This window comes from Nyctibius grandis, chromosome 2 (genome assembly GCF_013368605.1).
Source record: "Nyctibius grandis isolate bNycGra1 chromosome 2, bNycGra1.pri, whole genome shotgun sequence".
NCBI classification, from domain to species: domain Eukaryota; kingdom Metazoa; phylum Chordata; class Aves; order Nyctibiiformes; family Nyctibiidae; genus Nyctibius; species Nyctibius grandis.
In genome coordinates, this window is record NC_090659.1 from 98,006,492 (window position 1) to 98,034,296 (window position 27,805).

Below are 27,805 nucleotides of genomic sequence, written 5' to 3' on the forward strand. Positions count from 1 at the left end.
AGTATCATGATCCCTAGGCTCAATTCAGGCAGAACCTTGTCCTCTGCATTTTGAATATAACTCTATCATCTTCTCTAGGTAATGAAACTAATGCTTGCATTTCCCAGCAGTGGGTATGCACTAACAAATACAATTTACCTTACAAATCTTCCATGATCCATTAGAAACTTAAGAGGACATAAACATCCAGTTTCTGTGAAAAACAAAATTCTTTCTGGATTTGTTGCCTTCTTTGGCTTTATATAAATATAAATACGGAAAAAAATTCTCAGATTAAATAGCTGAATAAGAATTTGCAGAAAAGAGTATGTATTGCATCCTATGACATGCAACTGTTTATAATATTATGCTGTCTAATCTAGCTGTCTTTTGAAAAAGTTCAGTTACATATAAGTAAAAAAAAAAAAATCACTAGTATAGCTTAAGTGAAGTCAAAAGTTATAGGAGGGAGGATTCATGCCTAAGGCATTTCATCATCTTTCAGACTAACTGTAGACATTGAATTCTTTGTAAGAAACAGTATAAAATTTAACTGAAGAGTGTAAGGATTCCTCCTCTCAAGTATTCTGTGTTTCTGAAGAAACAGATTTCCTTTCTTATTGCAGACAGGATATATAGCACCTTTGGATCATTTCTTCTACTTTTTTGAGATGTCAGAAAATACAAAAACAAAACAAAAATCTCTCCCTTACAATGCAGTTCCTTCAATTGTTGCTTAAGATTAGTGCATGATATAAGGACATCAGGATTACCTTTCGTGCAAAGGGGGAGATTTGGTATGGATTCTTCTATTGTTGATAATGGCAGCAAGAGTTCACGATAAAACATTTCAAGTACACTAGAAGCATATGAACTCCTTATTCGTCATGAGTCACCACGATCTGCTGTTAACAAAGTGCAGTTCAAGGTTTTTTTGAGGCACTCTGGAGACTCTGGCTTGAATCCCACGGTCCTGGAATCAAACCTCTGAGCTGTTGCTGGTGTAATTATATGGTGGCATCATTGGTTCGTTGCTGCCCGACTCCTTTGTGGCTTCCTTCTTCCTAGAATTTTGTTTCCATCTTAGGAGCAAAATGATGATCGCAATTAAGCAGACGGCAAGGAAAATGGCAGCAGTTCCACCAATGATTGTGACCATGCTGACTCCTGCACTTCGGTTATTCAGTTCCCTGGGGAGAATGCCATTGGATGCAACCTCCCTTTGAGGAACCTGTTTCTTGCTGGTGCGATCTAGTGCTATGTGCTGTATGTTTGTTCCTCGGTTGTTTTCTACTCCAATGTCTTCTGCAAGTTCTGGGTCCTGCTCAACGCCCCTCTTCTTTCGTCTCTGTGTGGATGCTCCTGGGCTCCCACCACTAAAGAGTGAGTGGTACTGGTGCTCCACGCTTCTTTTGCCAATTCCGCGGTTAGCATTCTCTTTTGAACGTACAGTGTAGATTGTATGGACATACCACTCCCTACCCAAAGACACCTAGAAAGACACATTTTTTTGTATTTAAACACACACACACACACAATCTGGACAACACTATACACAGAAGAAATCAGTCACTGTTCTGAATTGATTGCCTGGACAAGTACCTTCAAAAATCATGCACAGATAACCCCCCCACTATGTGCCAATGTGCACCAGAGGAGTCATGTTTTCTGCCAAAATTTTAAGAGAGGGTAGTCTCCACTCCTCTTCATGGCCAGACTCTATGGCTATCAGGTGCATATGAAGAAGCATAGCCTTGGCATTTCTTTGGTACTGTTAGTACCAATGGCCATACAAAGAACTTCAGCTGTAGACAGGCTGCAGAAGAGTACCTTCCAGGCCCAACCTGCCAGCTGACTAGGCTCTGGCTGTGGCTCTATTTCCATCTTAACACAAGAAAACAATTTTTTACTGTGAGGATGATTGAACATTGGAACGGGGAGGCTGTGGAGTCTCCATCCTTGGAGATATTCAAAATCCAACTGGCCAAGGTCCTGAGAAACTTGTTCTAGGTGACCCTGCTTTGAGCAGGGGGTTGGAATAGACAATCTCCAGAGACCCTGACAACCTCATCCATTCTGTGATTGCGTAATTCCCTGCAGTCTGCATGAGATGATGCTATCTTCTTTGAATTTGTCTTGTCTTTTCTGGATACATAATAAATTTGGTCTCCACGAGGTCCAGTAGGATTGTCTGAATACTGTCTTAGAGCTACTGGCTGATAATTTCAGTGGTTGCAGCCAAGTTCTGTTATTGTGAGAAATTACACATTTTCTATTTTACTCTTGTTTTTCCAAGTCTTTCTCGGGATATACCGTTTTTTCTTCGTATTTTCGTTCTTTTGACAGAATGAGGATCAAAAATCACCGCATTCTTGGAAATGGATTCTTCATATAAAAAATGTGATTTCACTTTCATGGGGGCAGACTGTGAAACCCTTTTTGTACTGGTAAGTAGGTTGTTCTCTTAAATATTCCATTGTTTACAACGGGACCTTTAATACTGAAGTGGCTAGGAGCAGGATTAAAGTCTCCTCAATATTTTTTCAACTAATTTATATACTTGAGTTTCGCACGTAGTTTTGCAAATAATAAAGAGAGAAATAATGTAAAGACAACTCCTGGCTGGGTTATATAGATCAAAGGGATGAACGTACACAGCTGAAGGATTATATTTAATTAAGAATTAGTTGCACCCTTTAGTTGTCAATTTCTAGGCCTTCCAGTGCTTAGATGTTTCACAATGTGCAAGTTTGCAACGAAAGAATTGCCAGAAAATGCTGAGTATTGATTAGATTTTGATGAAATTCACTATAAATGCATATGATTTTTTAATTTTTTTCTTTGACAAGTGAGATCGGGAGCAATAAAAGAATGCTGTGTAACAAGAAACTTAACAAGTTCTTAGAAGAAAACCATAAGAATAATTTGTATGATTTCTGGTTAGACTGTGGAATTAAGCAAGAGAAAAAGCACAGTATCCTCACAGGAATCATTTAATAAGTGCTCCAAATTTTATACCTAGAAATTTTTAAGTGTTTTTAATATTGTTTGACTGTCCCTGGAACCAGAATAAATCTTTCTGTTGGCTTCCATATAATTTACTGTTAACAACACTTCTTGTACAAGTGTTTCTTTCTTTGTTCAGTATTCTTGGTAATAAGCTACAGAAATCATACCTGAAATAGAGGAGTTGAGTCTACTTTAAACCCATCAGAGCCTGGCTGTTTAACTAACAGAATTGCTTCAGGATCATCTATGGCAAGTTTTGCATTAAAAAGCACATTTCCAAAGCTTGTGGCTTGTGTCTCTGGCTGAGCTTTGTCCTACATGGTCATGGAGGGAAAAAAAAAGTTTGTAAAACACAGATTCATTTCTTCTAGGAAAAACAGTTCTAATATTTATATGCAATGTATAAATAGTGTAATTTACACATGCTATTTTATGCAATCCAGTGTAATACCCAGAGAAAAGACATGAGAAGCAATTATGGCCACATCTGACTTCCACTAACTTCTATTTAATCTCTTGCTTGAAGACTTTTTTGTTGAAATACAAGGGGGAAATACTAGAGAACAACCATAGCTAAATTTCTAAATAAAGAAGATACAGAAATGTGATCTGAAATAAAAGTAAGAAGTTTATTTCCCAGTTTAAAGAAACTACCTTTTATTTCTATTAACAGACATTCATATAAATTAGTTTAGATAATTAGATAATCATCTTACTTAAAGTTAACTATCTAAAAGTTGGGCATCAGGTCTGTAGTCATCTGGGTTTACTCTATAATTCTTTTCAGAAGGGAAATAATCTCAGATATTCTAAGCCAGCTTTAGAGGTCTCTCTCTTTCCCTATTGACTACAGAGGCAACCCTGATGAGTAACTTTATGCTATACACTAAATTTTGGATGGCTAAAGATGAAACAAATTCTAGACCTTAACTTGCTTGTCTCTTAAGACTCCCTCTATGGTCAGTGGATATAGACAATGCAGAAAAAAAGCCTATCTTGAAATTCTAACTTAGGTCAAAATCTAAATGATGAGAAACTCCAGAAAGTTTAAGAATAGAACCAGGAGGGAGAAAGGTAAGATACTGCCTTCATCAGTCCATGTTAGCTGCAGCTCAAGTCAAAAATTTGGTACCATTGAGAACACTTCAAAGAACAGTTGGTTTTGGTAAAAAAGAAGTTAGAAAAAAAAAAATATGTGCATACTCACAGAATTAGAACACTTACCACAATCTTAAACCTGTACAGAAGGGATGGAGAATCAGCAAGGCACCCATATTCAGTGTTGGATGGATTATATTTGGGTACATATCCATCAGCTCCTGTGCAAAGGAAAACCTTCTCGATGCTACAGTAGAAGGAATCACCCAAATTCTGCACTGGATCCACCATTACCCGACCATATATGATGTCACCTGTAAACAGTGCACACAGTTCACATCCTATTACACTGGAACATTTAGCACAGTACTGAGGCTAAGTTAATAAGCCTGGTCAAGAAGCTCAGTGCAGAGTAACGTGACTGCAGTTTCTGGTCACGTCAGAGGTCCGAGCTGAAGATTCTCAAACTGCCTATAGCTATATCCAAAGTCTACTTGAGGAACACTTGCTACCCAGCTTCCAGCATAGAGGGTTGCCAAAGGCCATGATCAGAGTGCACACTCTTCCGTGCACTCTGGGCCATGTAATAGCAGTAGGAGGCCATTTACTGTTGTTATAACCTGAACCAGTTCAGGGGCTGCTTTAAATTTCGGGCTATACTGGGTTCTTCCTTTAAAAAGTGAGTTAAAGAAACATTGTGTACTCCTGTGCACCAGACCAGGGTACGGGTTTTGGCCTCCTGACAATGCACTTTGCTGAAGAGATGTTCTTTTTTATGTCAGTAGAATCCTATTCAGGCTGCATAAGAATTTACTTATACTTGGTCAGACTGGCATACTGCACAGGTTAAATGAATATTATGAAAATCGCAGAGACATTTTCTGAGACTTGGCTCTCTACTGTGTAATTACATTTCAGCTGTCTGATAATGTTTAAGATAAGACATGCTTGCCAAGCCTGTACAAATAACCTGGGCCATTGCTATGCAGGCAAGAAAAGTATACTATGTGCAGTGGTCAGATACATATGACAGAAAGTCCTTAGGAAGGTTGAGAATATGAAGAAGGAAAGAAGAAATGTGTTGCTTTTACAACAATTTGGAGCAACTGTAGGCTTTGAGAGACCAGATACTTGCTGTTCAAGAGACTGTGCAAATACATCACAAAAGACAGTCACATATTCAAGGTGCTGGCACTCTAATAAATAGGCAAAAAAGGCCCACGAGGAAAGCAGATGAATGAAGTGACTGCTTAGGTCCACTGACAGATGTATCAATTGAATCAATCTTCCCACCCCCAGCCTACTCAGTGGAGGGCAGGGGGAAGGGACAAAGCCTTGATGCTGTGCAAGCACTGTTCAGCAGTAACCAAAACACTGGCACTTTATCAACACTATTTTAGCCACAGATGCAAAGTACAGCACCATAGTGGCTGCTGTTAAGAAAGTTAACTCCATCCCAGACAGACCCAGTACACTCATCCACAACAAACAACTGTGTAATATTCACTTATCAAATAGGAATGTTCTTAGCATCAGCCAATGTTTAGAAAGTGCTCACCTTATGAGAAATGGCAGCAGTATTGTAACCTTCAGACATAACAGTTCCAGTGCAGATTGGCCGACAGCTCTGATGTAAACTTTCCAGGTAGGAAAGGCAAATGCAAAAGAACACAAGAGGCAAGCCCAAACCCTTACTCATATCTTGTTTTGACTCAAACAGAATACTGATTGTGTGGAACACATATTAAATGTGCGTGATCTATGCACAATTATACCTTCTGAGAAAGCAACATCACTTTCTTGCCCAAAGCCCATTGATCCATCAGATAGCCACAATGTCTTTTTGGAGAGGAGGAACATCTGGGTATTCAAGCTGAACTCAGCAGCCACTGGGTCACTGACCTAAAACACAACAGCATAAGGCTCTTCAACAAGTATTATTTAATGACTCCTAAAACACAGCATGATCTTCTCCCAATGCACATTATTTATCAGCTCCATACATCTACCTGCAATAATACAGCTTAACCCAAAAGATTTCTTTGTACTAGACATATATTGTTACATATTTTACACTTATACAAGCTTTGGGCTATCTGCCTTTGTCATATTTGATAGGATTCTATGTTAATTTCTCTCCACAACATTTTTCCAAATCCCAGACAAGGAGATGCCCAAGGCAACTTATGCGTGGGGGTAATATGAGGAAAATATTTCCCTCAGTAACTTGTCTCCCTCTGACTCATCACAGCCTGTTTTCTCTATCTCATTTTCACTCTTACACCCAAGTCTCACCTCTGCTTCTGATCCTCTGCCAATAATTTGAACGTACACATTGCTGAGGATTTATTTGCAAGTTATCAGTTCTTCTGATGTGCTGCAGGATATCAGATAATGCATGTGAAAATGCACCAAACCATTTGAGCATCTTTTTATGCTAATATTTATCTTTACATATTTGACACAGTTATCTATGGTTCTTCCTTGATTACATTACAAGAATAAAATAAATCAATACTATCAGCAGCAGGTTCTTATTGGGCCATATAACATAACTTAGAAGGCAAACTACACAGGGACATGGCATAACAAAAAGGAAAAAACATAGTGAACAGAAGAATTGGGGAGAGTCCAAAGTTCAAAAAGATGCAGTATACCTGAGGAAACAATCTGGAAGATGCACACGTTCAAAAAAAAAAGATAAAAGAACAAGAGGCCACTAAACAAATAAAAAAATGCTAACATATATATGTATATTTATGTATACTTGTGTATGTGTGTGGAAAGGAAGGAAGGGAAACAGAAAAGAAAACATTCTTGCTGGCTCATGGACAAGGGGCTGATGGAATAAGTTATAACAAAATCAACAGAAACTACTGCTGCAAGTTGTACAGCTGACACATTTATTCTTCTTCAAATCCCTTTTTCACAATAAAGTCCCCAAACTATCAAAGCAACAGTATTTGGCAAGAAGAAAGTATCACTGAAATATTTTTATAAACCCACCGCTACTCTTCAGAAAGAGGAACCCTATTCCCATAGCCTTTCCACAGAAACAATTAATAAATAAAAAAATAATTTCCATTCGCTTTGCAATGCTTCCTTCTAAATGCCTGGGATTCAGCCTATTAGCTTGCAGTCCCACAGTTTCATATATCTGACTGACACAACTGGTTTCCAGCTGTGGTTCTGAAAGAGAACCAAGCATGGCCTTATCAAGCTCTTCCTGGGCAAAGCAAATGTCCTCTGAATAGGAAACAAAAAATGTGTATTCAGCTAAAGGCACTGGACTTCAGCCACACGGTTTACAACAATGGTCAGAGCAATGATCTGGGTAAATACTATGCATATAGCTGTGAATACATCTCTTAGGCATCCCATTTGAAGGTACTGGTTTTATTTCAGTTTTACGGGTCTCAGTGCTGCCAGTGGCTGACCCATAGCTGTAATTTCACAGAATCACAGAATCACAGAATCAGTCAGGTTGGAAGAGACCTCTGGGATCATCGAGTCCAACCATTGCCCTGACATTACCCTGTCAACTAGACCATGGCACTAAGTGCCATGTCCAGTCTTTTCTTAAACACATCCAGAGATGGTGACTCCACCACCTCCCTGGGCAGCCCGTTCCAATGTCTAATGACCCATTCTGAGAAGAAAGGCTTCCTAATGTCCAACCTGAACCTCCCCTGGCGAAGCTTGAGGCTATGTCGTCTTGTCCTATTGCTAGTTGTAGACTAGCAATAAGGTCACCTCGGAGCCTCCCCTTCTCCAGGCTAAACAAGCCCAGCTCCCTCAGCCGTTCCTCGTAGGACAGACCCTCCAGACCCTTCACCAGCTTGGTCGCCCTCCTCTGGACTCGCTCCAGCACCTCAACTTCTTTCTTGAAGTGCAGGGCCCAGAACTGAACACAGTATTCAAGGTGCGGCCTCACCAGTGCTGAGTACAGAGGGACGATCACTTCCCTAGACTGGCTGGCTACACTATTCCTAATAGAGGCCAGGATGCCATTGGCCTTCTTGGCCACCTGGGCACACTGCTGGCTCGTGTTTAGCCGGCTGTCGATCAGCACCCCCAGGTCTCTTTCTGCCGGGCCACTTTCTAACCACTCTTCCCCCAGCCTGTAGCGCTGCATGGGGTTGTTGTGGCCGAAGTGTAAGACCTGGCACTTGTTCTTGTTGAACCTCATGCCGTTGGTCTCGGCCCATCTATCTAACCTGTCCAGATCCCTCTGTAGGGCCTTCCTACCCTCCAGCAGATCGACACTCCCACCCAGCTTGGTGTCATCTGCAAATTTACCGAGGGTGCACTCAATCCCTACGTCTAGATCAACTATAAAGGTATTGAACAGAAATTTATGACAGTAGTTTAAATGTAATTATTTTCACGTGCATTTGAGGCATTTTAGACAAGAGGTCTTAGAAAAACAATCTGTGAGGATGTCAATTTATTCTGCCTATTTGCCCATCAACTCTGCATATGAGTGATTTGGGGACAATGCAGATCACTTATGGTAGACATCCTCACCTCCACGGGACCAAAGGCCACAAGATACTTGGTACCTCAAGAAGCAGAGAGCTCTTGAGACCAGTCCATCCCAGGGCAGCAAGTAACCTGATTATGGAAGTGATTCTGTCAGGAAGTAGTCATGCACATTTAAAGAAAGCAGACACTGAAAGGACTGGGATAAAGCAGAGCTTGGAGGTTGAATGCTGTTCATGTACAGGAGATCCCAGAGTGAGATAGTGGCAATAAAATACTCACTAGTGTTCCACGCTACCTGCTTCACTCTTGAGGGGCCCCAGAGAGAGCATAAAGGAGATGGGCAGATACATGTTAAAGAAGGAAATGTTGAACCAAAATCTCCGGAGGGGAGACACCAAATATATTGTCTTCTTGATTTTTGAGTCTTAAAATGGTCCCTCACTCATGAACAGTGAAAACAATTGTGAAGGAAATTAGAACAAAAATTTTCCAAGCAAATGAAAAGCCTCATATTAAAAAGCCCAAGAAGATAATTCAGTACAGCAGCTGCAGCACTAGATTAAGAACTGGGAGAAACAACTCCTGTCACATTGTTTCATCATTAGACTTTATAGGCAAAATCATTTTGGTCCAGTTGTGACACTTGCACTCACTGACTTCACAGAATCACACAAAGGTTTGGGTTGGAAGGGACCTTCAAAGATCATCTAGCCCAATCCCCCTGCCATGGGCACAGGTATCTTCCACTAGAACAGGTTGCTCAGAGCCCCATCCAACCTGGCCTTGAACACTTCCAGGGATGGGGCATCCACAACTTCTCTGGGCAACTTGTTCCACTGTGTCATCAACCTCATCCTAAAAACTTTCTTCCTTATGTCCAATCTAAATCCACCCTCTTTCGGTTACCCTCTCTCTCCAGTTTTCTTATAGGCCCCCTTTATATATTGAGAGACCACAATAAGATCTCCCTCGAGCCTTCTTTTCTCCAGGCTGAACAACCCCAACTCTCTCAGCCTTTCTTCACAGGAGAGGTGTTCCAGCCATCTGATCATTTTTGTGGCCCTCCTCTGGACTCACTCTAACAGGTCCATGTCTTTCTTGTACTGGGGACTCCAGAACTGGATGCAGTGGGCCTGTGCAAGGTATCAGGTGTTTCCTAGTCTAAGGACCAGCGTCACTGTCTGACCTTTCCTGCTCACTTCTCTATCTTTTGTTTCTTATATTTAAAACATGGATACTAATGTTCATTAAGTTTTGCAGAATGCCTAGAAATCTTAGACGTAAAGTACTAGATACTGCCTAGTGAATTTGCGCTACTGTACTGCCTCTAACTGTTGCTTTTTTAGGACCTGCTTTAAGTCCACACAGTCTTTCAATCTATAATCAAAGGGAATAATATCATGGGCCACAGAATTTCCTGAATTCCGTTTATAGAATCATAGAATCGTTTTGGTTGGAAAGGACCTTTAAGATCATCGAGTCCAACCGTTAACCTATCACTACCAAGTCCACCATTAAACCATGTCCCTAAGCACCACAACTACAAGTCTTTTAAATACCTCCAGGGATGGTGACTCCACCACTTTCCTGGGCAGCCTGTTCCACTGCTTGATAACCCTTTCTGTCAAGAAATTTTTACTAATACCCAATCTAAAGCTCCCCTGGCGAAACTTGAGGCCATTTCCTCTCGTTCTGTCACTTATTATTTGGGAGAAGAGACTAGCACCCTCCTCGCTACAACTTCCTTTCAGGTACTTGTATACAGCAATAAGGTCTCTCCTCAGCCTCCTTTTCTCCAGACTAAACAACCCCAGCTCCCTCAGCCACTCCTCATATGACTTGTTCTCCAGACCCTTCACCAGATTCGTTGCCATTCTTTAGATGTGCTCCAGCGCCTCAATGTCTTTCTTGTAGTAAGGGGCCCAAAACTGAACACAGTATTCAAGATGTGGCCTCACCAGTGCTGAGTACAGGGGGAAGATCACTTCCCCAGTCCTGCTGGCCATACTGTTGCTGATACAAGCCATGATGCTGTTGGCCTTCTTGGCCACCTGGACACACTGCTGGCTTATATTCAGCCAGCCATCGATCAACACCCCCAGGTCCTTTTCAACCAGTCAGCTTTCCAGCCACTCTTCCCCAAGCCTGTAGTGTTGCATGGAGTTGTGACCCAAGTGCAGGACCCGACACTTGGCCTTGTTGAACCTCATACAGTTGACCTCGGCCCATCTATCCAACCTGACTGATCCGGATCGGATTTATAGTGTAGGATGATTTAATAGCATACATCTATACTATTAATGAGCATGAAACCACAGCCACACTGTTCCAGTACTAGTTGTATTGGCTCCAAGTAATAGAAATGATAAAACTTCCTCCTTACACATCCAAAAGTCATGCTAGCCCTTTTGATGACACTGTAAACTGGCAGTTTATGTTCCATTAACTATCCAACATGACCCCCATTTATTTTTCAATCAACGCTTTCTACAGCAGAGTTCATTTCCCCATATTTTTTTCCCAGCTACAGAGCTTTACAGCTGGGCTTTGTGAAAGGTATGCTGTTTGCCTGTTCCCACATTACCATACGATCCATATTGCTATGAGTGGGACCTGTCTCACTCACTCTCATGAGTCTTAAAGCTAAGCATTTTACCAGTGTTGGCTATCCACACTTCCTCTATAGTCAGTGAAGGAAGTCCTACTTTAGGACTGAATGAATCTTCCTCTGGAAGTCCCACTTTTAATACCAGAGACCTAGCTCTGATCTCTGTGTCAGATGAAAACCTTCTGATAATATTTTATGCTTTCCTAATTATCTGATAAAACTATTTCATACCAAAGCCAACAGATAAGTAAAGAATTCCCAAAGGTTAGCTCATATCACAGTAACTATCACCCAAACTGATGAGTTTCCTACTGGCTATCAAAGATTGGTCATACATTGAGGGCAAAAAAACATTTGTGCTCCCTGTTGGGTAAAACTGGTTAAGTAGCAGGAGAGGAGTATGTGCTGTCCCACCAATTTAGGAATTGTTTTGTTCATAAGCAAGTAAATCAGCTTCTAGCACTATCTTTACAAGACCAACAAAGGCAAATTGGGAATCAAAAGAAAAAGGAAACGTGATGATGGTATCACTGGGGTGGTACCTGCTGGAATCGGATATCCAGATCAAATGTGATTGGCTCTCTAGGGTTGCAGATCACTGGTAGGCTGTACTCCTGATGTGAAGCAGTGGTACAAGCTATCAGCTTCACGGTGTATGTTCCAGAATAGTCTCGAACCTGGAGAGAGAGAGAGCTGTTCCACCAACATCCTAACTAACAGGCTGAGGCAAGAGAAGACACAGTGAAGGCTGAGGTTTTACCGCAAAATCTGAAACAAAGCTCCACTGCTGTACTGGCTGGTTGTAGGTTGGCTCGCTTCGGATGAGGCTGAGGCTAAATGTCAGGCCCGGGTGATCAGCTGACATAACCATGGAAGTTAGAGATGAAGCTAGAAACATGCCAAGAGACAGATTTATCACCTTTAGTGTTTCACTGCAAACTCTTAGAGCCTGAAAAACATTCCCAATAATTCATATACCACGATGCCATAGTTGATGTTAATACCTTTACAGGGCACTGGGTTTCATTAACTGAAACTAACAAAACCAATTACAGCCATCACAGCTGAGCCCCCTTGATTCTTGTTCAAGTGTCTATTAAACAGTTGCTTTTGGGCTACACAACCAGAACTGTATGAAGATTAAATTTAACAGACAGGCAAAACAGTGAGAGTGGAATGGCAAAGATCTATAATCCCTCCTGTTTTAAACTTGGAATGTCAGCCCAGGGAACACAAAATAATTTCTCTTAGCAGTGTAACTCTTTCGGCTCTGCCTGATAGGCCAAACTTAACACGTGAGAGGACAGCTGAGAAAAAGCAGAAGCACTATGAAGGAATTTTATAGGTTAATAAAACTGAGTTAAACTAAAAGAGATTTCTTAAAATGAGTTTTTTCCCTTCTCACTATTGTTCAGTAGATTTAATTTAGTTAGATAATCTTTTCCATGGCTGGCATTCATGCTCAGATTTATGTCTGTAGACAGAGTCTTACACCTCTGATTATTCTGAATAAAGGCAGTGGGGTTTAAACAGATTAAATTGCAAGATCAGGTCCTTAGCAATGACTAATTGAATGGCAGTGAAAATGTTTTATTAACAGAGTGATACAATGCTCATACAAGACCTTTTCTTACTCTCTGAAAAAGGTCTAAATAACCTAGAAAGGCTTCAAGTTAGAAAAGAAATTTTAATGCTGTCTAAGTTCCTAGGACAACATAAGTAAATACCTAATCATAGCTTTTGGATTAAAAACATATATTTATAGATCCCTAGGGGACAGAATGGCTTAGATCTTCATCTTTTATACATCAGACTCTTGATCAAGTGGGACTATCTGCTTTCCAGCAGATTCATTCATATTTCATTAAGTTTGACAATCTGAATAGAGCCATCAATGGCAAATAAAAAAATCCCATGTAGAGAAAAAAATCTTTATCTGAAGAGCACAGTACATAAAGAATTCAGGTATCAGTAGCAGAAATAAGAAAAATGAATAGTATAAAATATGCGAGGGGTGTCTTTGTTTTTATAGTACTGCTAAAGTGTAGATAAAGCTTACCAGGATGGGACATCACAAACAGACCATGAAACCGGGCTTCAGTCTTGAAGTTGACAACCAAGCGCCCCTCTTCACTAATACGCATGCTGGTTGGGTACAGGAAACCTGGCAGCAGAAGCCAATTCACAAGGTTTATTCCACTTGCAGACAACAAATAGATCAGACTCCTACAAAACATCAATCCTACTCTTTTCATTTCCCTTTGTCACATCAGCTGTTTGGGAGGGGGCCTGCTGGTACCTTTTTGGGTTGACTCAAGATTCTTCTCAAACAAGAATTTACACAGTGGGGCCTAGAGTTTTCACAATGCTTCAGCTTTCCAAAGCACATAGAGAACTTCCCTGCAAAGTCATGGTTTTACATGCTCCAGTAGACTGAGGAAAGTCCACAGCACAGTCTGTGCTTGTGTTCAGGCAACAGCATGGTCAGCTGCTGGGGGGGGTCTGTAGAAGGAGGAATATTTTTGTTTTCACCAGGTAATCAAGCTGACTCCTACCAATGAAAGCTGCTTCAGAGATACTCTTTATCAGTGCCTCCCTATCCATTGTCCCAAGGCAGCACCCACCAGCATTTAGTTGTAGCAGTTGGTTGTGGCTTCCATGGCAATCCGCTTTTGGGTGCTTGAATCTGTGAAACTCATTCTGACAGGCTTTGCATTGCTGTCAATTTCTGGCATGAATCTGACCCAAAACACAGGCCTAATGTTTCCTAATTTCAGGTTACAAGGTCTTGTGTATATGTCAGAAGTGGTTTATTGCTGTAGCTTGCAGCCAAGTCCCTTTTTCTCTAGAGTTTTGCAAAGCTTCAGAGTTCAAGTGTTTCCTTCAGTGCTCCCTTACAAAGAGCCAGTGATGTGCCACCATTCTGCCTGCCAGGGACAAGAAGGAAACAGGAATGTTCCTCCATGAATGTGTTGGAAACCTAACACACTCACCAATGTGAATGTATACCACCTGTACAAAATCACCTGTAGCAATCACATTTATTGGAACATTAGAAATATATATATATATGTATGAATTATGGCTTTAGAAGATCTTGACTGCTTTACAGTTTTACGTAGAATTTATGTAAAACAATTATATGTATCCAGAGGTATGGGAATAAACTGGAAACTAGTCAACCCCTCCCTGCCCAGAAAAACAGCTGCTCATTGTGCAAGGCTGTGGAGTGAGAAAATACTGCCCAAGTCCAACTGGGATATGTTGGGGGTCTACCCTCCACTACCTCACTGTGTTTATCACGTGTTTTGTGCTGGCTGTTTTCAAAGGGAGCTGCCAATGTTCAGCATCTCCAAAGACCTCGCCATCAGCTTCTTAAACAGAGAAATAAAAAATTAAAGTTCCAGCAATAGGAAAATGGTGGCATAGATGTGCCACATAACTGCTGAGACTGAGGATTAGATCTGGTTGTTATTCAGTGACTAGGACATCATATGATTTGTGGCATGTGGCTTATTCTTTAGGCACGGCATGACATGTGCTTTATTATTCATGCACTGTGGATTCCCCTTGCCACTCCTCATTTCCTGCTCTTAACACTCCTCATTTCCTGCTCCTTGCCACTCCTCTTTTCCTGCTCTTAACATGAGGACAGAAATTTACAGAAATTGCACAGCAATGACTTCTGTAATTCACATACAGAGTCTGCAGAACCAAGAAGTGGTTTTATGTTCACTGGAGTCCTGAAATTGTGTAAGTCTACATACATAATTATAGCTGGTGCCTGTATTCTACCTTAGGTTGAGACAGATATGGAACACCTGAAGCTTAATGCTGGGAAATACTAAGTAAATTTGCATAAATAGAACACAAGAGCATACAGGTATAACCATACATTTTAATTTTTCACAGACATCTGTATGTCACTATTTAAAAAAATAATTTAAATTTTTCAAAGATAAATTCTGTAATGACAGAGTTTGACTTGTTGAGTAATTATAGTCATAAACATTTATTGACAGTATCTATCATATTTAAAGAATGTTTTATAGTTTACTACTCTAGCACATAGGACAGGCTATTATACCCATTATATATTTGTTTCTTTCGAATGTTTCACAATTAATGTTTTCAAAATATCAATGTTTCTGGAACTGTACATTCATGACCAGAAAAAAATGATATCACAGAAAATTTTCAATTTTTTTTCACTGAAGTGCAAACATCTTGTGTGGTAACAGAATATGAATATGTAGTGAACCTTGAGGTTCTGAGTAGAAATAAATGTGCTAATTTTTGCATGTAATTCAAACATAACAAGACAGTTATCTCTCTTTGCAATAAAAGAAGTGATGTTGACTTTGCATGGATTTTATAAACACCCCAGCAGAGAACTGCGAGTGCTAGGAAATGACAGATTGTTCGCAACTCATAATAAATCATAGAACCGTAGAATGGTTTGGGTTGGAAGGGGCCTTAAAGATCATCTAGTTCCAACCCCCCTGCCATGGGCAGGGACACCTTCCACTAGACCAGGTTGCTCAAAGACCCATCCAACCTGGCCTTGAACACTGCCAGGGAGGAGGCATCCACAACTTCTCTGGGCAACCTGTTCCAGTGTCTCACCACCCTCACTGTAAAGAATTCCTTCCTAATATCTCATCTAAATCTACCCTCTTTCAGTTTAAAACCGTTCCCCCTCGTCCTATCACTACATGCCCTTGTAAAAAGTACCTCTCCCGCTTTCCTGTAGGCCCCCTTCAGGTACTGGAAGGCTGCTAGAAGGTCTCGCCTGAGCCTTCTCTTCTCCAGGCTGAACAGCCCCAACTCTCTCAGCCTGTCTTCACAGAAGAGGTGCTCCAGCCCTCTGATCATCTTCTAATTTTTTTTATTATTAGAATGATTGAAAAATCATCCTCCTGTGTGCAAGTTATACTCTTAGTAACAGAACGTGAGTTCGAAGCAAAGAAAACCAACACGCACCCTGGAGCTCTGCTTCAGGTGGGCTACCGATCCCATCCTTCCACAGGATGGCAGTGTCATACACAAAAGTCAGCCGGAGCTCTGACTGTAGGTCGAAATGCTGCCAGCCTCCTACACCCACCGGAGAGTGGAAAACATAAGAGACGTACAAGGGGACTCTCAGCGTGACATAGGACTGTACTAGGTTGAGAACCTATAAAAAAGAAAATTATGTCTTTAAATTAGTGGTCATGAAAGGCAGCGCTGGACAGGTAATCCTAATGCAAGAGAAAAAGAAGACAGAACTTGAAATAAATATTGTGACTGAATCAAATTCTCTCATTTTGCAAATTACAGATGAAGTGCAAAACACCACATTTCAATGGATTTCAGCTGAGCTGACATCCCTTCAAGTTCCTCTTTTTTTTTGTATTTCAAACCAAATATGCGTTCTGACAAAACATAAGCTCCTCAATTTTGACTCATCATTTTTGTTTAGGTTTTTTAAGTACATAAACAACATGGTTACAATGAAGGCTTTAGAAATCTTTCAAATATCATTTTGCATTTGCTCTGTCCTAATGCCTTAACCAACTCTTTTGCTTACATTCTTATGTTACTATCCTGTAAGAAAGACCCTGAAGTTGCTCAGATGTCATTGAAAGACTGAGTCCTTGGACTGTACTTATTCATCTCTGGAATTATTTCTTCCTTTGTGCGTGGATAGTAGCTAACATACTGCATTCAAACACGCAAATCATACTGTTTATCACTGTCCAGAAGAACTAAAAATAGTATGCAATTTGATATATATTTAAAAGTAGGCCCTTTATGCATATATTGAACAAAACGATAGCACTGCCATTATTATCAGTTAGGGAATTACATATTCTCTATACATATTTTGATGAAAAAAGTCAAGAAGAACAGTGTCAGTAAACTGTCACTTCTTAAGATAGATCTTACATCATACACAGATCCAAACCTTTCTGAAGATACTTTGCATTTATATCTTGTTATAAATACTTTTTCATTTACGTCTCTCTGATTAGAAATGTGTAATCCAGATCCTTTTAGAACACTCTGGATTTTCTTAGAAAGACGCAGAAGGAAAGGCATTGAGATCATCTCCCAGTGGGAAACTTTTCAAAGGCATAAATGGTGTTGAACTCCCATTTACTTCCAATATAAATTGCATAGGTAAATTTGTACATCTGAACATTTCTCTGAAGTGATTACCCTACAAGCTTTTAAAGAGTGTTTTGCACTATTAAAAAACTCCAACATTCAAAGAACTTTACAAGCTGTGTAAAAACCAAACTGTTCGTGTGTTCACCCAGTAGCATGTCAAGGGGCTGAATGTCCATTACCTTACAGCTGCTTTACATTTCCAAACGCCAGAGAAAACTTTTAGTAATACTATGAAGCCACAAATTTACTGCCTACACTGACAAATACTCTGAACTAAGGAGCTCGTTATGGCAAATGTTTGTAGTTGCCACAACTCACTTTCACGCATGATACTCCTTGATCTACACACTATGCTACCAAAACCCTTTCCATTATATTGTTTACACGGTTCCATAAAATGTGCTAGCATTTAGGCAGTAGACAGTCCGGAAACACACACAGTATCATGCAGTAAAGCAACCTGGTAGATAATATGAGATGCTACAGTTATAGACTATTTTATATTAATACTGCTTTGTTGGTTTTACATAAACACAATCAAGAACTTATATTTGGAACAAAAAAAGGGTTTTCTTCTCTATATGTATGGGATGACAAATCATAGTTAGAGAACAATATTATTTTTAGACCTATTTAAGTTGCAAGTTTATCTTTGGGATACCTGCATGACTATCTGAGAAATTCTTTCAGACATGGATTTGCTAAATTGTTGCAAATAACAACACGGAATTCTCACTTCTATCAAAAAAAAATATAGCTATGATGCAACTCTACAGTGCATAATGGTTTGCTTTTGATTCAGGAGTAACCTCAAACATTTGTCAGTTCCTGGAACAGTATCAAGAACTGAATACATTTGGTAGCATAACAAATGTGTTACTATCAAAAAGTCATCCCAGACAAACTATGTTGGCTTTTCTCTCTGTGTTTTTGTTCTATATTTGCATGTTGTACAGTAAGAATTAGACATCGAAGTCAAAGATCTGAAATTCAGTTTGCTTATAAGGAAGAGTCAAAGATATACGGAAGAAAATGTAATGTATGTCTATTATCCTCTTGAAAAGAAGCATACATAATGCTTATTGATAATGTAGAGGAGAACTGGAATATCACACAGGGAGAATTTAATGACCTTGAGGACTAGAATAATAGAAGTGAGGTGAAATTTTATAGCATAAAGTATAAGGTAATAGAAACTAGTGACAGGGATTTCTGGTAGAAATTAAAGACATTGGTAAGACACAATAGAGGGGAAAAAAGATTTTGGTATGTGAGTTGATCACATCATAACTATGACCTTCCTACCCTCTCCATGTGATATGATCCTAAGATAAAATGAGGAATGGGGTGGAAATTAGAAGCATGTATGCCATTATACAGAGCACTAGTGAGAGCTTATCTGGAACAGCTTTGATCATCTATGCTTGAAAAAGCCTAATTTGCATTGTAGACTAGAAAAAGAAATCAACATAATCATAGGAATGGCAAAACTATCTGATGAGAAGAGACTTAAATAGCCAGGTTGTTAAGCCTAGTACGACAAAGGCTGAGAGAGAATAAGAATGCTGTCTATACACATGCCAGGAGATGAACAGCAGAGAAGGGCCACTGATGATGAAAAATGGTGCTGTACATAAAGCTATCCATTAATGGGGTTTGTAAACCACGTTTTAGGGTTTTCTTGCATCCATTCAATGGGATCATAGTGTTAGTGAGCTTGACTCATTTGTACTGGTGGAAATCCAGCAGTAGGATTCCTTCTGGGGAAAGTCTGCCTGAAACGCTGTTCCTTTGCCATACTTCACCACTGCTCTGTGGGAAAATCTGAAACGATGGTGCCAAAGAATCATCTCCATTTCTAGGATCCTAGAATTTAGAAGGTTCTTATTTTTGGCAAAACCCATAAGAGATGTCTGGACAGCAGGGCTGCTTGTGCCAGCCTGGGAATGTATTAAGGTACACATTCATGTTTTTATAAATGTTTTTATGTAATGTACATATTAAAGTTTTTATGCACCCAAACTCTTCTTCAGGCACTCATGGATTTGCAGGTGTGGAGGAAAACCTACAATACTGATAGCCAGAGAATTACTGAAAAAATAGTTCTCTCTCACTCTTAATAGTAATTAAAACTTACAAGGCCTTCTCTTTTCTTGCTGAAAAGCAAAATGCTACAAGAGGAAAACTACTCTTCAGTGGGCAGAAAAGAAAAATCTCAAGACATGGTATATGAAATACAGAGGACTTTTTTGATATAATAAAAATAAAATTAAAAAAAAAGAGGCCATTAACTGCAGAGGAAAACTGTCAAAGTCAGTGAGCAAAACTCCCCAACAAATGAATGGATGGCATGTGTTACACAGATGGAGGGAGTCTTACTTCTCTAGCCCCCTTAATAATGCCGTTTAGGCAAACATGAGAAAACATTCTTTCCATTGAGTTATCTTTATTTCCCAGCACTGCCTGCAAAGCCTATTGAAAGTAGCCAGCTGTTCATATTTTATCTCAATGTGACACTGATGAAACCAAAACGGTAACTTAGAACTGTGTAAGGGCAGGATCAGCTTAACTGCTGTGGAGAGACAGAACAGGTGCATTATATATCTATGCATTCTATGCACAGGAGATTTTAGCAGTTGTACTGACAAAATTATTTTCATTAACATTAGTTATAAACAATAATATTTGGGTGTGACTTTTAGCCTTGTGATACCTGGAGAGAAAGACAGACTACAGTCGCACCTGAGTTGAATTGGGGAAATTGTGTCTAATACTCTGTGACAATGCCAGGTCTGGAGAACTTGAGAAGACAGAAGACAAAAATTGTTCCAAGCAGGGAACAGAATCTCAAAGTTTATATCTGAAAAAAATGTAGATCACAAATCATTCAAATAGCGTATCTCAAAATCAATGTGTGTGAGGGAAGAACATGAACTACACTGGACATTGATATAAGAAGTAGAGTTTCCTACATTTTCTTTGTAAGGTAAATTATCACAGAGCGTAAGGTCTATTTTTGAACACTCACAATTCCCATTTAAGACTTGGGAAATATTAATGGGAGTTTCTGTAAGTGTTCTCCTTTTGTTCCCCCTTCTGACACAAACTGTCAAACTTCATGAAGTAAAAAAATATAATTAGTTTGAGAATCTGTCATGTAACAAGTGAAAATATTTACAACAAAAATTTTTTTCAGTTAAGGCTTTAGGGCATGGACTCTGTTCTACATGTATATTGTATTTTATTTATCTGGCTTCCATTTCCAGAGGGCAGAACTTGGCAGTGTGTGTGTATGTGTGTGTTTGTGTGCACTGTTATTACTGATAAAATCAGAATTAGAAATTAGAAATAACACAAGTTCATGTTTTATATTATATCTCCCAATGAAACAACCTTTTCATGAAAACTGTATTTTTGTCCTCCAAATTACCCTAACCCTATTGCATTTACTTGCTATGTCTGTGAGTTTGAGTCACACAAGCTTTACAATGTTATCAATTAACTTTTTACACAACAACAATACGGTAACACTAAGATTTGGCCCCAAGAAGGCACACAGCCAGGTAGGTCACAGGTGAAATGCAAAGCAGGTTTGTTTAAAGAAGTCTGAAGGGAGAGGAGAATGCAATACAGCCTTGAAATGCCAGCTCCTTGAAAAGTTTAACCTCTGACTTTGTTACACAGCTGGTGCATTAACTTTATAATAGATTTTTTTCTTCACAAGACTTAGTAAATGCATGTGTTTGCAGCTGGAGAAAAAAAGTGTGACTGTTAGTGAGCTTCCAAGACAAGGGAATACAAGTTGCAGGGTTTTCTTTAACTCGATTGTGGCAGCTGAACTGAACATAAAAACCTGAAAATAGACATTTCTGTCTATTTGCATTTTACAGCTTCTAGTAAGATTTTCAGAAAAGCTGACTTTTCCCCTTAAAGTATGATTTTGGTAAAACTAGAGCTAGTAAAGCTGGAAATAGATTGTTTCTGTGTGATAAAACACCTCTGCAAACTGCCTCGTATAAGGTGAGGCAATACATTAGTGATTTTAACATCTGTTTTCAGATGGGATTTTCAAACACCTTAGGGCCATAACAAGTGTAGCATAAACATGAACTGAACATATTGGAAGCGAAACATTTTCAGTTTTGGCCAGAAATAACTGTTTTTGTTAGAGAACAAACCAAACTGCTCAGCTGTACTCAATTACACTGGCTTCAAGGTATCAATCTGTACATTCAAATATTTTAATATATGTTCTTCATGTTTCTCTCAAAGACTTGCTTAACTAGTTGTTAATAAAATTTGTTTGAACGGTAATTTCCTTGCTTCCCTGTGCCAAATTTGGCAATGGACTGGAACTAGGGAAAGCAACATCCACACATAAATCCTTGGCCAGAATCACAGAGAAGCCTTCAGATGCCAAACTGTCTGGCTAGAGCAAACAGTTATAACAGTAGGAAATGAGATCAAATGATACTTCACACTCTATCAAATAAGTCTAGGCCAACACTTCAACATATACTTTATTAAAGGCTAGTCACTTGCTTGGTTTTCACTGTTTCTCTTCCTTTCAAAAATATCTATCATTGTTCTAGCACCTGCGTCTTGAGAATGAGATGTCTGTAGTACTTGACCATGAAGTAAAGTCCAATCTTTATTAATTACTTGAAAATACAGGAAGACAGCCCTCAGGTAGGTGAGTTCCACCTTTTTAAGGCCTATATATATCCAAAGACAGACACTGAATTTTAAGCTGTGATTGCAGGTTGTCCAAAAGAAAACTGTTGCTGCTAATCATCAAAGCTGACCTTAACTTTAACCAGAACAGAGCTATAATCCAAATGAATTAGCTCAATATAAAGAGAAGTAGGTCTTTATTTTTAAATGTAAGTTCCTTAAGCTGCACATCTAAATCCATATTTAGATACATAAATGCCTGATTTTTCAGATGTGAGGAATATGGGCAGACCCCAGGAACGAAGCGTCAAGCTGTATACTGAAAGGAGTGCTGCATCTAACTCACACAGGGTTTGCTCACGCACAGAGTAATTGAGAAAGAGAATGCATCACAAACAAAAGGCCTCAAAGGAAAAAAAAAAAAGAAAACTAAGACCTTCTCTGTATGTATCATGACAGTTCACGAGTTCATGGGAACTGGCTAAGACTGCTGCAGCCTGCAGCAAACACTAGGAGCCCTGCCAGAAGAGCTACACCAGCTGCAGGTCTCCCACCTCACTTCTTGCTGACTGAAACTCACCTTCTTCCCCTACCCTAGGAGGAACTCCCATAAAGTGAAGGTCCACATCATGCAAGGTATCACCAGTTGCATTTGTGAAATCTCTCTATCTGAATCAAGAGTGCTATCTTTGTTTGACCGTACAGGTACTGGAAAGCTAGAATCAAGAAACAGAATTTTGAGCTTAAATATCTAGCAAAATATCTGGTAAATGCAAGCTATTAAATTTGTAGTAATAGCAGGATGAGGTAAGAGTGATTTTGTTATTTATCTGTTCTGTCTGTATAATAGAACTTAAGCTACCTTTGTGTGCTAAAAAAACATGGTGAAAACCATTGCTGCCAGCTTTCCTCTCACAGAGGAGGATTATTAATTGTTCACTGAAGGAGAAAAAACCAACAACGGTGACAACCACAGAGATAGGGCACTGACTGCCTCGCCTCTCAGCTGGAGGGGGTCATGTGAAGATAAAGACCAAACCTGAGGAAGAATTAAATGGAGGTGGGGGAAACAGGGAAGGCAGTGAAGGGCATATTGGCTGTGGGGCAATGCTTCACTGCTAGAAGTAATTCAGCTTGATATTTCACTTAAAAGACTGTAACCTTTTAGCCAAAACCTACAAGGCACTAAAGGATGACTTCAGCTGCAGTTTCATGGCTCTCATAGCTCATGTTCATCCTTCTCTGCTTTTAAATGAGGGATCTTACCTAAAGTACATAAGGCTTGCAGAGCTTAAAGCATTACTATTTATGCATGTCCTCCACAATCAAATATACAGGTTCTTTTCATTTACCAAAATATAGGAATGCTGCTTATTTTCTCCTCTGTTTATGTCCATATAGACACATATAGGTTTTATATGATATGTTCAGCCTGGCTGAACAGAGAGCTTTGGTGGAACTGGGGAAAAAAAGGAGAGTTTATGACCTTTGGAAGAAGGGCCAGGTGACTCAGGAGGACTACAAAGATGTCATGAGGCTATGCAGGGAGAAAATTAGAAGGGCCAAAGCCCAACTAGAACTTAATCTGGCCACTGCTGTCAAAGACAATTAAAAATGTTTCTATAAATACATTAGCAACAAAAGCAGGGCTAAAGAGAATCTCCATCTTTTACTGAATGAGGGGGGAAACATAGTGACAAAGGATGAGGAAAAGGCTGAGGTGCTTAATGCCTTCTTTGCGTCAGTCTTTAGTAGTAAGACCCATTGTTCTTGGGGTACCCAGCCCCCTGAGCTGGAAGACAGGGACGGGGAGCATAGCGAAGCCCCCATAATCCAGGGTGAAATAGTTAGCGACCTGCTACCCCCCCCACAAATCTATGGGGCAGGATGGGATCCACCCAAGGGTATTGAGAGAGCTGGCGGAAGTGCTCACCAAGCCACTTTCCATCATTTATCAGCAGTCCTGTTTAACCGGGGAGGTCCCATGGGACTGGAAATTAGCGAATGTGACACCCATACACAAGAAGGGCCGGAATGAGGATCCAGGGAACTACAGGCCTGTCAGTCTGACCTTGGTGCCAGGGAAGATTATGGAGCAGATCATCTTGAGTGCTATCATGGGGCACATACAGGACAACCAGGCAATCGGGCCCAGTCAGCAGGGGTTTATGAAAGGCAGGTCCTGCTTGACTAACCTGATCTCCTTCTATGACAAGATGATCCACTTACTCGATGAGGGAAAGGCTGTGGATGTTGTCTACCTGGACTTTGGTAAAGCCTTTGATGCTGTTTCCCACAGCATTTTCCTGGACAAACTGGCTGCTCATGGCATGGACAGGCGTATGCTTTGCTGGGTAAAAAACTGGCTGGATGGCTGGGCCCAAAGAGTTGTGGTGAATGGAGTTAAATCCAGTTGGTGGCCAGTCACAATTGGTGTTCCCCAGGGCTCAGTATTGGGGACAGTTCTCTTTAATATTTTTATCAGTCATCTGGATGAGGGGATCGAGTGCACCCTCAGTAAGTTTGCAGATGACACCAAGTTGTGCGGGAGTGTTGATCTGCTTGAGAGTAGAATGGCTATGCAGAGGGACCTTGACAGGTTGGATAGATGGGCCAAGGCCAACTGTATGAGGTTCAACAAGGCCAAGTGTCGGGTCCTGCCCTTGGGTCACAACTCCATGCAACACTACAGGCTTGGGGAAGAGTGGCTGGAAAGCTGACTGGTTGAAAAGGACTTGTGGGTGTTGATTGATGGCCAGCTGAATATGAGCCAGCAGTGTGCCCAGGTGGCCAAGAAGGCCAACAGCATCCTGGCTTGTATCAGCAACAGTCTGGCCAGCAGGACTGGGGAATTGATTGTCCCCCTGTATTCGGCACTGGTGAGGCCGCACCTTGAATACTGTGTTCAGTTTTAGGCCCCTCACTACAAGAAAGACATTGAGGTGCTGGAGCGAGTCCAAAGAATGGCAACGAAGCTGGTGAAGGATTTAGAGCACGAGTCTTATGAGGATCGGCTGAGGGAACTGGGGTTGTTTAGCCTGGAGAAAAGGAGGCTGAGGGGAGACCTTATCACTCCCTACAAGTACCTGAAAGGAGGTTGTAGTGATGTGGGTGTTGGTCTCTTCTCCCAGGGAATAAGCGGTAGGATGAGAGGAAACAGCCTCAAGTTGCGCTAGGGGAGGTTTAGATTGGATATCAGGAAAAATTTCTTCACCGAAAGGGTTATCAAGCATTGGAACAGGCTGCCCAGGGAACTGGTAGAGTCACCATCCCTGGAGGTATTTAAAAGATGTGTAGATGTGCTTAGGGACATGGTTTAGTGGTGGACTTGGCAGTGCTAGGTTAATGGTTGGACATGATCTTAAAGGTCTTTTCCAACCAAAATGATTCTATGATTCTGCGATTTAGATACACATTCGTCTAAACCAGCTATTCAGCCTTTTCTCTAAAGCTCACAAAAGTATTTAAAATGGAAGGGATTCAAACCACCTCTTTTTTCATCTTCACTGTGGGAGAAGTGGCTTGCGTAGGTCACAGGATCGGAGGACAGCTGCTCGGCAGCTGTGTGTGCTTGTGCGCTTCTGATTGTGTTGTGTGGGAAATAATATATGGTTGCATATTGCATGGGCATAAGGAGATAGTCAAAGAAATGATGAGTTGAAGAAATGAAATCATTCTAAGAACAGCGAAGACTGCTGTCATTTTTATCTTGTGGGAATGTGTAAGGTTTACATCCCACCCTCGCATGCCTTCCCCTTCCCTCTGACAGGTTCATGGTTCCAGTTGAATGTACCTGTAGGAGGATCTGCTTGTAGCAGAGGGGCAACCTCAAGCAGATGCACTGACAGTGAGCTTCCAGGCAGAGACCTTGAACTGGTCTCTGTAACAGACAAGGAACCAGGACAGATGACAGAGCACTGAGATGACATATCTGTCAAGGTCTTTGTATCTAAGAAGGGCAGAAGATCCATTTTGTTCTGGTCTTACACTTTACAGTGTATATAATCTAGTTAAAATGGCCAGAATGTTAGGAAGTTAACCAAGGGCTAAAGAGAGCCCAGTGCAATTTCTTGTCTAGTAAATTGACTGTATGATCACCTGCAAACATCCACAGAGTAAAGTAGAATTTAGGCATGTTAAGTATAAAAAAAAAAAAAAAAATCAGCTGATCTGATTAAGTATCTATATGTCCATTGGCACCTATGCTTTTAGTAGTAACATAGCTTTGACTTTGCACGTGCCCATAGGTTTCTTTGGGTAACAAAACACTTTTTTCTCGTCTCTTAAGGCCTGGCTGGATGGCTGAGCCCAGAGAGTGGTGGTGAATGGGGCAAAGTCCAACTGGTGGCCGGTCACTAGCGGTGTTCCCCAGGGCTCAGTTCTGGGGCCGGTGCTGTGCAATATCTTTATAGATGATCCAGATGTAGGGATTGAGTGCACCCTCGGTAAATTTGCAGATGACACCAAGATGGGTGGGAGTGTCGATCTGCTGGAGGGTAGGAAGGCCCTACAGAGGGATCTGGACAGGTTAGATAGATGGGCTGAGACCAATGGCATGAGGTTCAACAAGAACAAGTGCCGGGTCTTACACTTCGGCCACAACAACCCCATGCAGCGCTACAAGCTGGGGGAAGAGTGGTTAGAGAGTGGCCTGGCGGAGAGACCTGGGGGTGCTGATCGACAGCCGGCTAAACATGAGCCAGCAGTGTGCCCAGGTGGCCAAGAAGGCCAATGGCATCCTTATTAAGAATAGTGTAGCCAGCAGGTCCAGGGAAGTGATCATCCCTCTGTACTCGGCACTGGTGAGGCCACACCTTGAATACTGTGTCCAGTTCTGGGCCCTGCACTTCAAGAAAGATGTTGAGGTGCTGGAGCGAGTCCAGAGGAGGGCGACCAAGCTGGTGAAGGGTCTGGAGGGTCTGACCTACGAGGAACGGCTGAGGGAGCTGGGCTTGTTTAGCCTGGAGAAGGGGAGGCTCAGAGGTGACCTTATTGCGTCTACAACTACCTGAAGGGAGGTTGTAGTGGAGTGGGAGTCGGCCTCTTCTCCCAGGCAACTAGCGATAGGACAAGATGACATAGCCTCAAGCTTTGCCAGAGGAGGTTCAGGTTGGACATTAGGAAGAATTTCTTTACAGAAAGGGTCATTAGACATTGGAATGGGCTGCCCAGGGAGGTCGTGGAGTCACCATCTCTGGATGTGTTTAAGAAAAGACTGGACATGGCACTTAGTGCCATGGTCTAGTTGACATGGTGGTGTCAGGGCAACGGTTGGACTCGATGATCCCAGAGGTCTCTTCCAACCTGATTTATTCTGTGATTCTGTGATTCTGTGAAATCAAGTTACAGATACATACCTGTCCATCTGTCCCAATGGTGCCTCCACAATCTGTGAGGAGCTCGGACATGTCGTAATAGCTAACAAATTCCCATAGACAGGCTTCCAGATTCAGATTGCGGTAGAAGCGTAAGGTATTGAAGCCTCTAATTGTTGGGCTGTATTGATAGGGAATGGTCTCTCCAATCACATCTGGATTTTTGGTAGCATCAGTCAAGAAACCATGGTGGGTCTTCACTTCTGTGTAATCCAACAGGTTGGAGCATTTATGGTTTCCAACTCTAGTTCCATCAGGGCTAAGTGCCAGCTCAAAGTTGGAGAGCTCTCTTGTAGAAATAACAGGCAGCATGCCTAAAAAACATTAATTTCTATCACTAAATTTCAGTGGTCAGAGTTGCTTAATTTAGCCAAAGTTTGTTAAACACTAAGCATGTTATGTAGCGCTTCTGTATTTTGTAATT

General features: G+C 40.9%; 1 protein-coding gene across 1 annotated transcript in view; it reads right to left on the reverse strand.

Moving 5' to 3' along the window:
• Positions 1-958: 958 nt before the first annotated feature.
• Positions 959-27,805, reverse strand: part of FREM2 (FRAS1 related extracellular matrix 2) — a 158,926-nt gene continuing 132,079 nt past the window's right edge. The window contains exons 16-24 of the mRNA XM_068425504.1: positions 27,364-27,695; positions 16,163-16,355; positions 13,239-13,343; positions 11,940-12,067; positions 11,722-11,856; positions 5,862-5,988; positions 4,213-4,400; positions 3,156-3,302; positions 959-1,471 (exon numbers count right to left, since the gene is read on the reverse strand). Of these exons, the coding sequence (XP_068281605.1) occupies positions 959-1,471; positions 3,156-3,302; positions 4,213-4,400; positions 5,862-5,988; positions 11,722-11,856; positions 11,940-12,067; positions 13,239-13,343; positions 16,163-16,355; positions 27,364-27,695 (1,868 nt within the window). The remainder of the gene's footprint in view (positions 1,472-3,155; positions 3,303-4,212; positions 4,401-5,861; positions 5,989-11,721; positions 11,857-11,939; positions 12,068-13,238; positions 13,344-16,162; positions 16,356-27,363; positions 27,696-27,805) is intronic.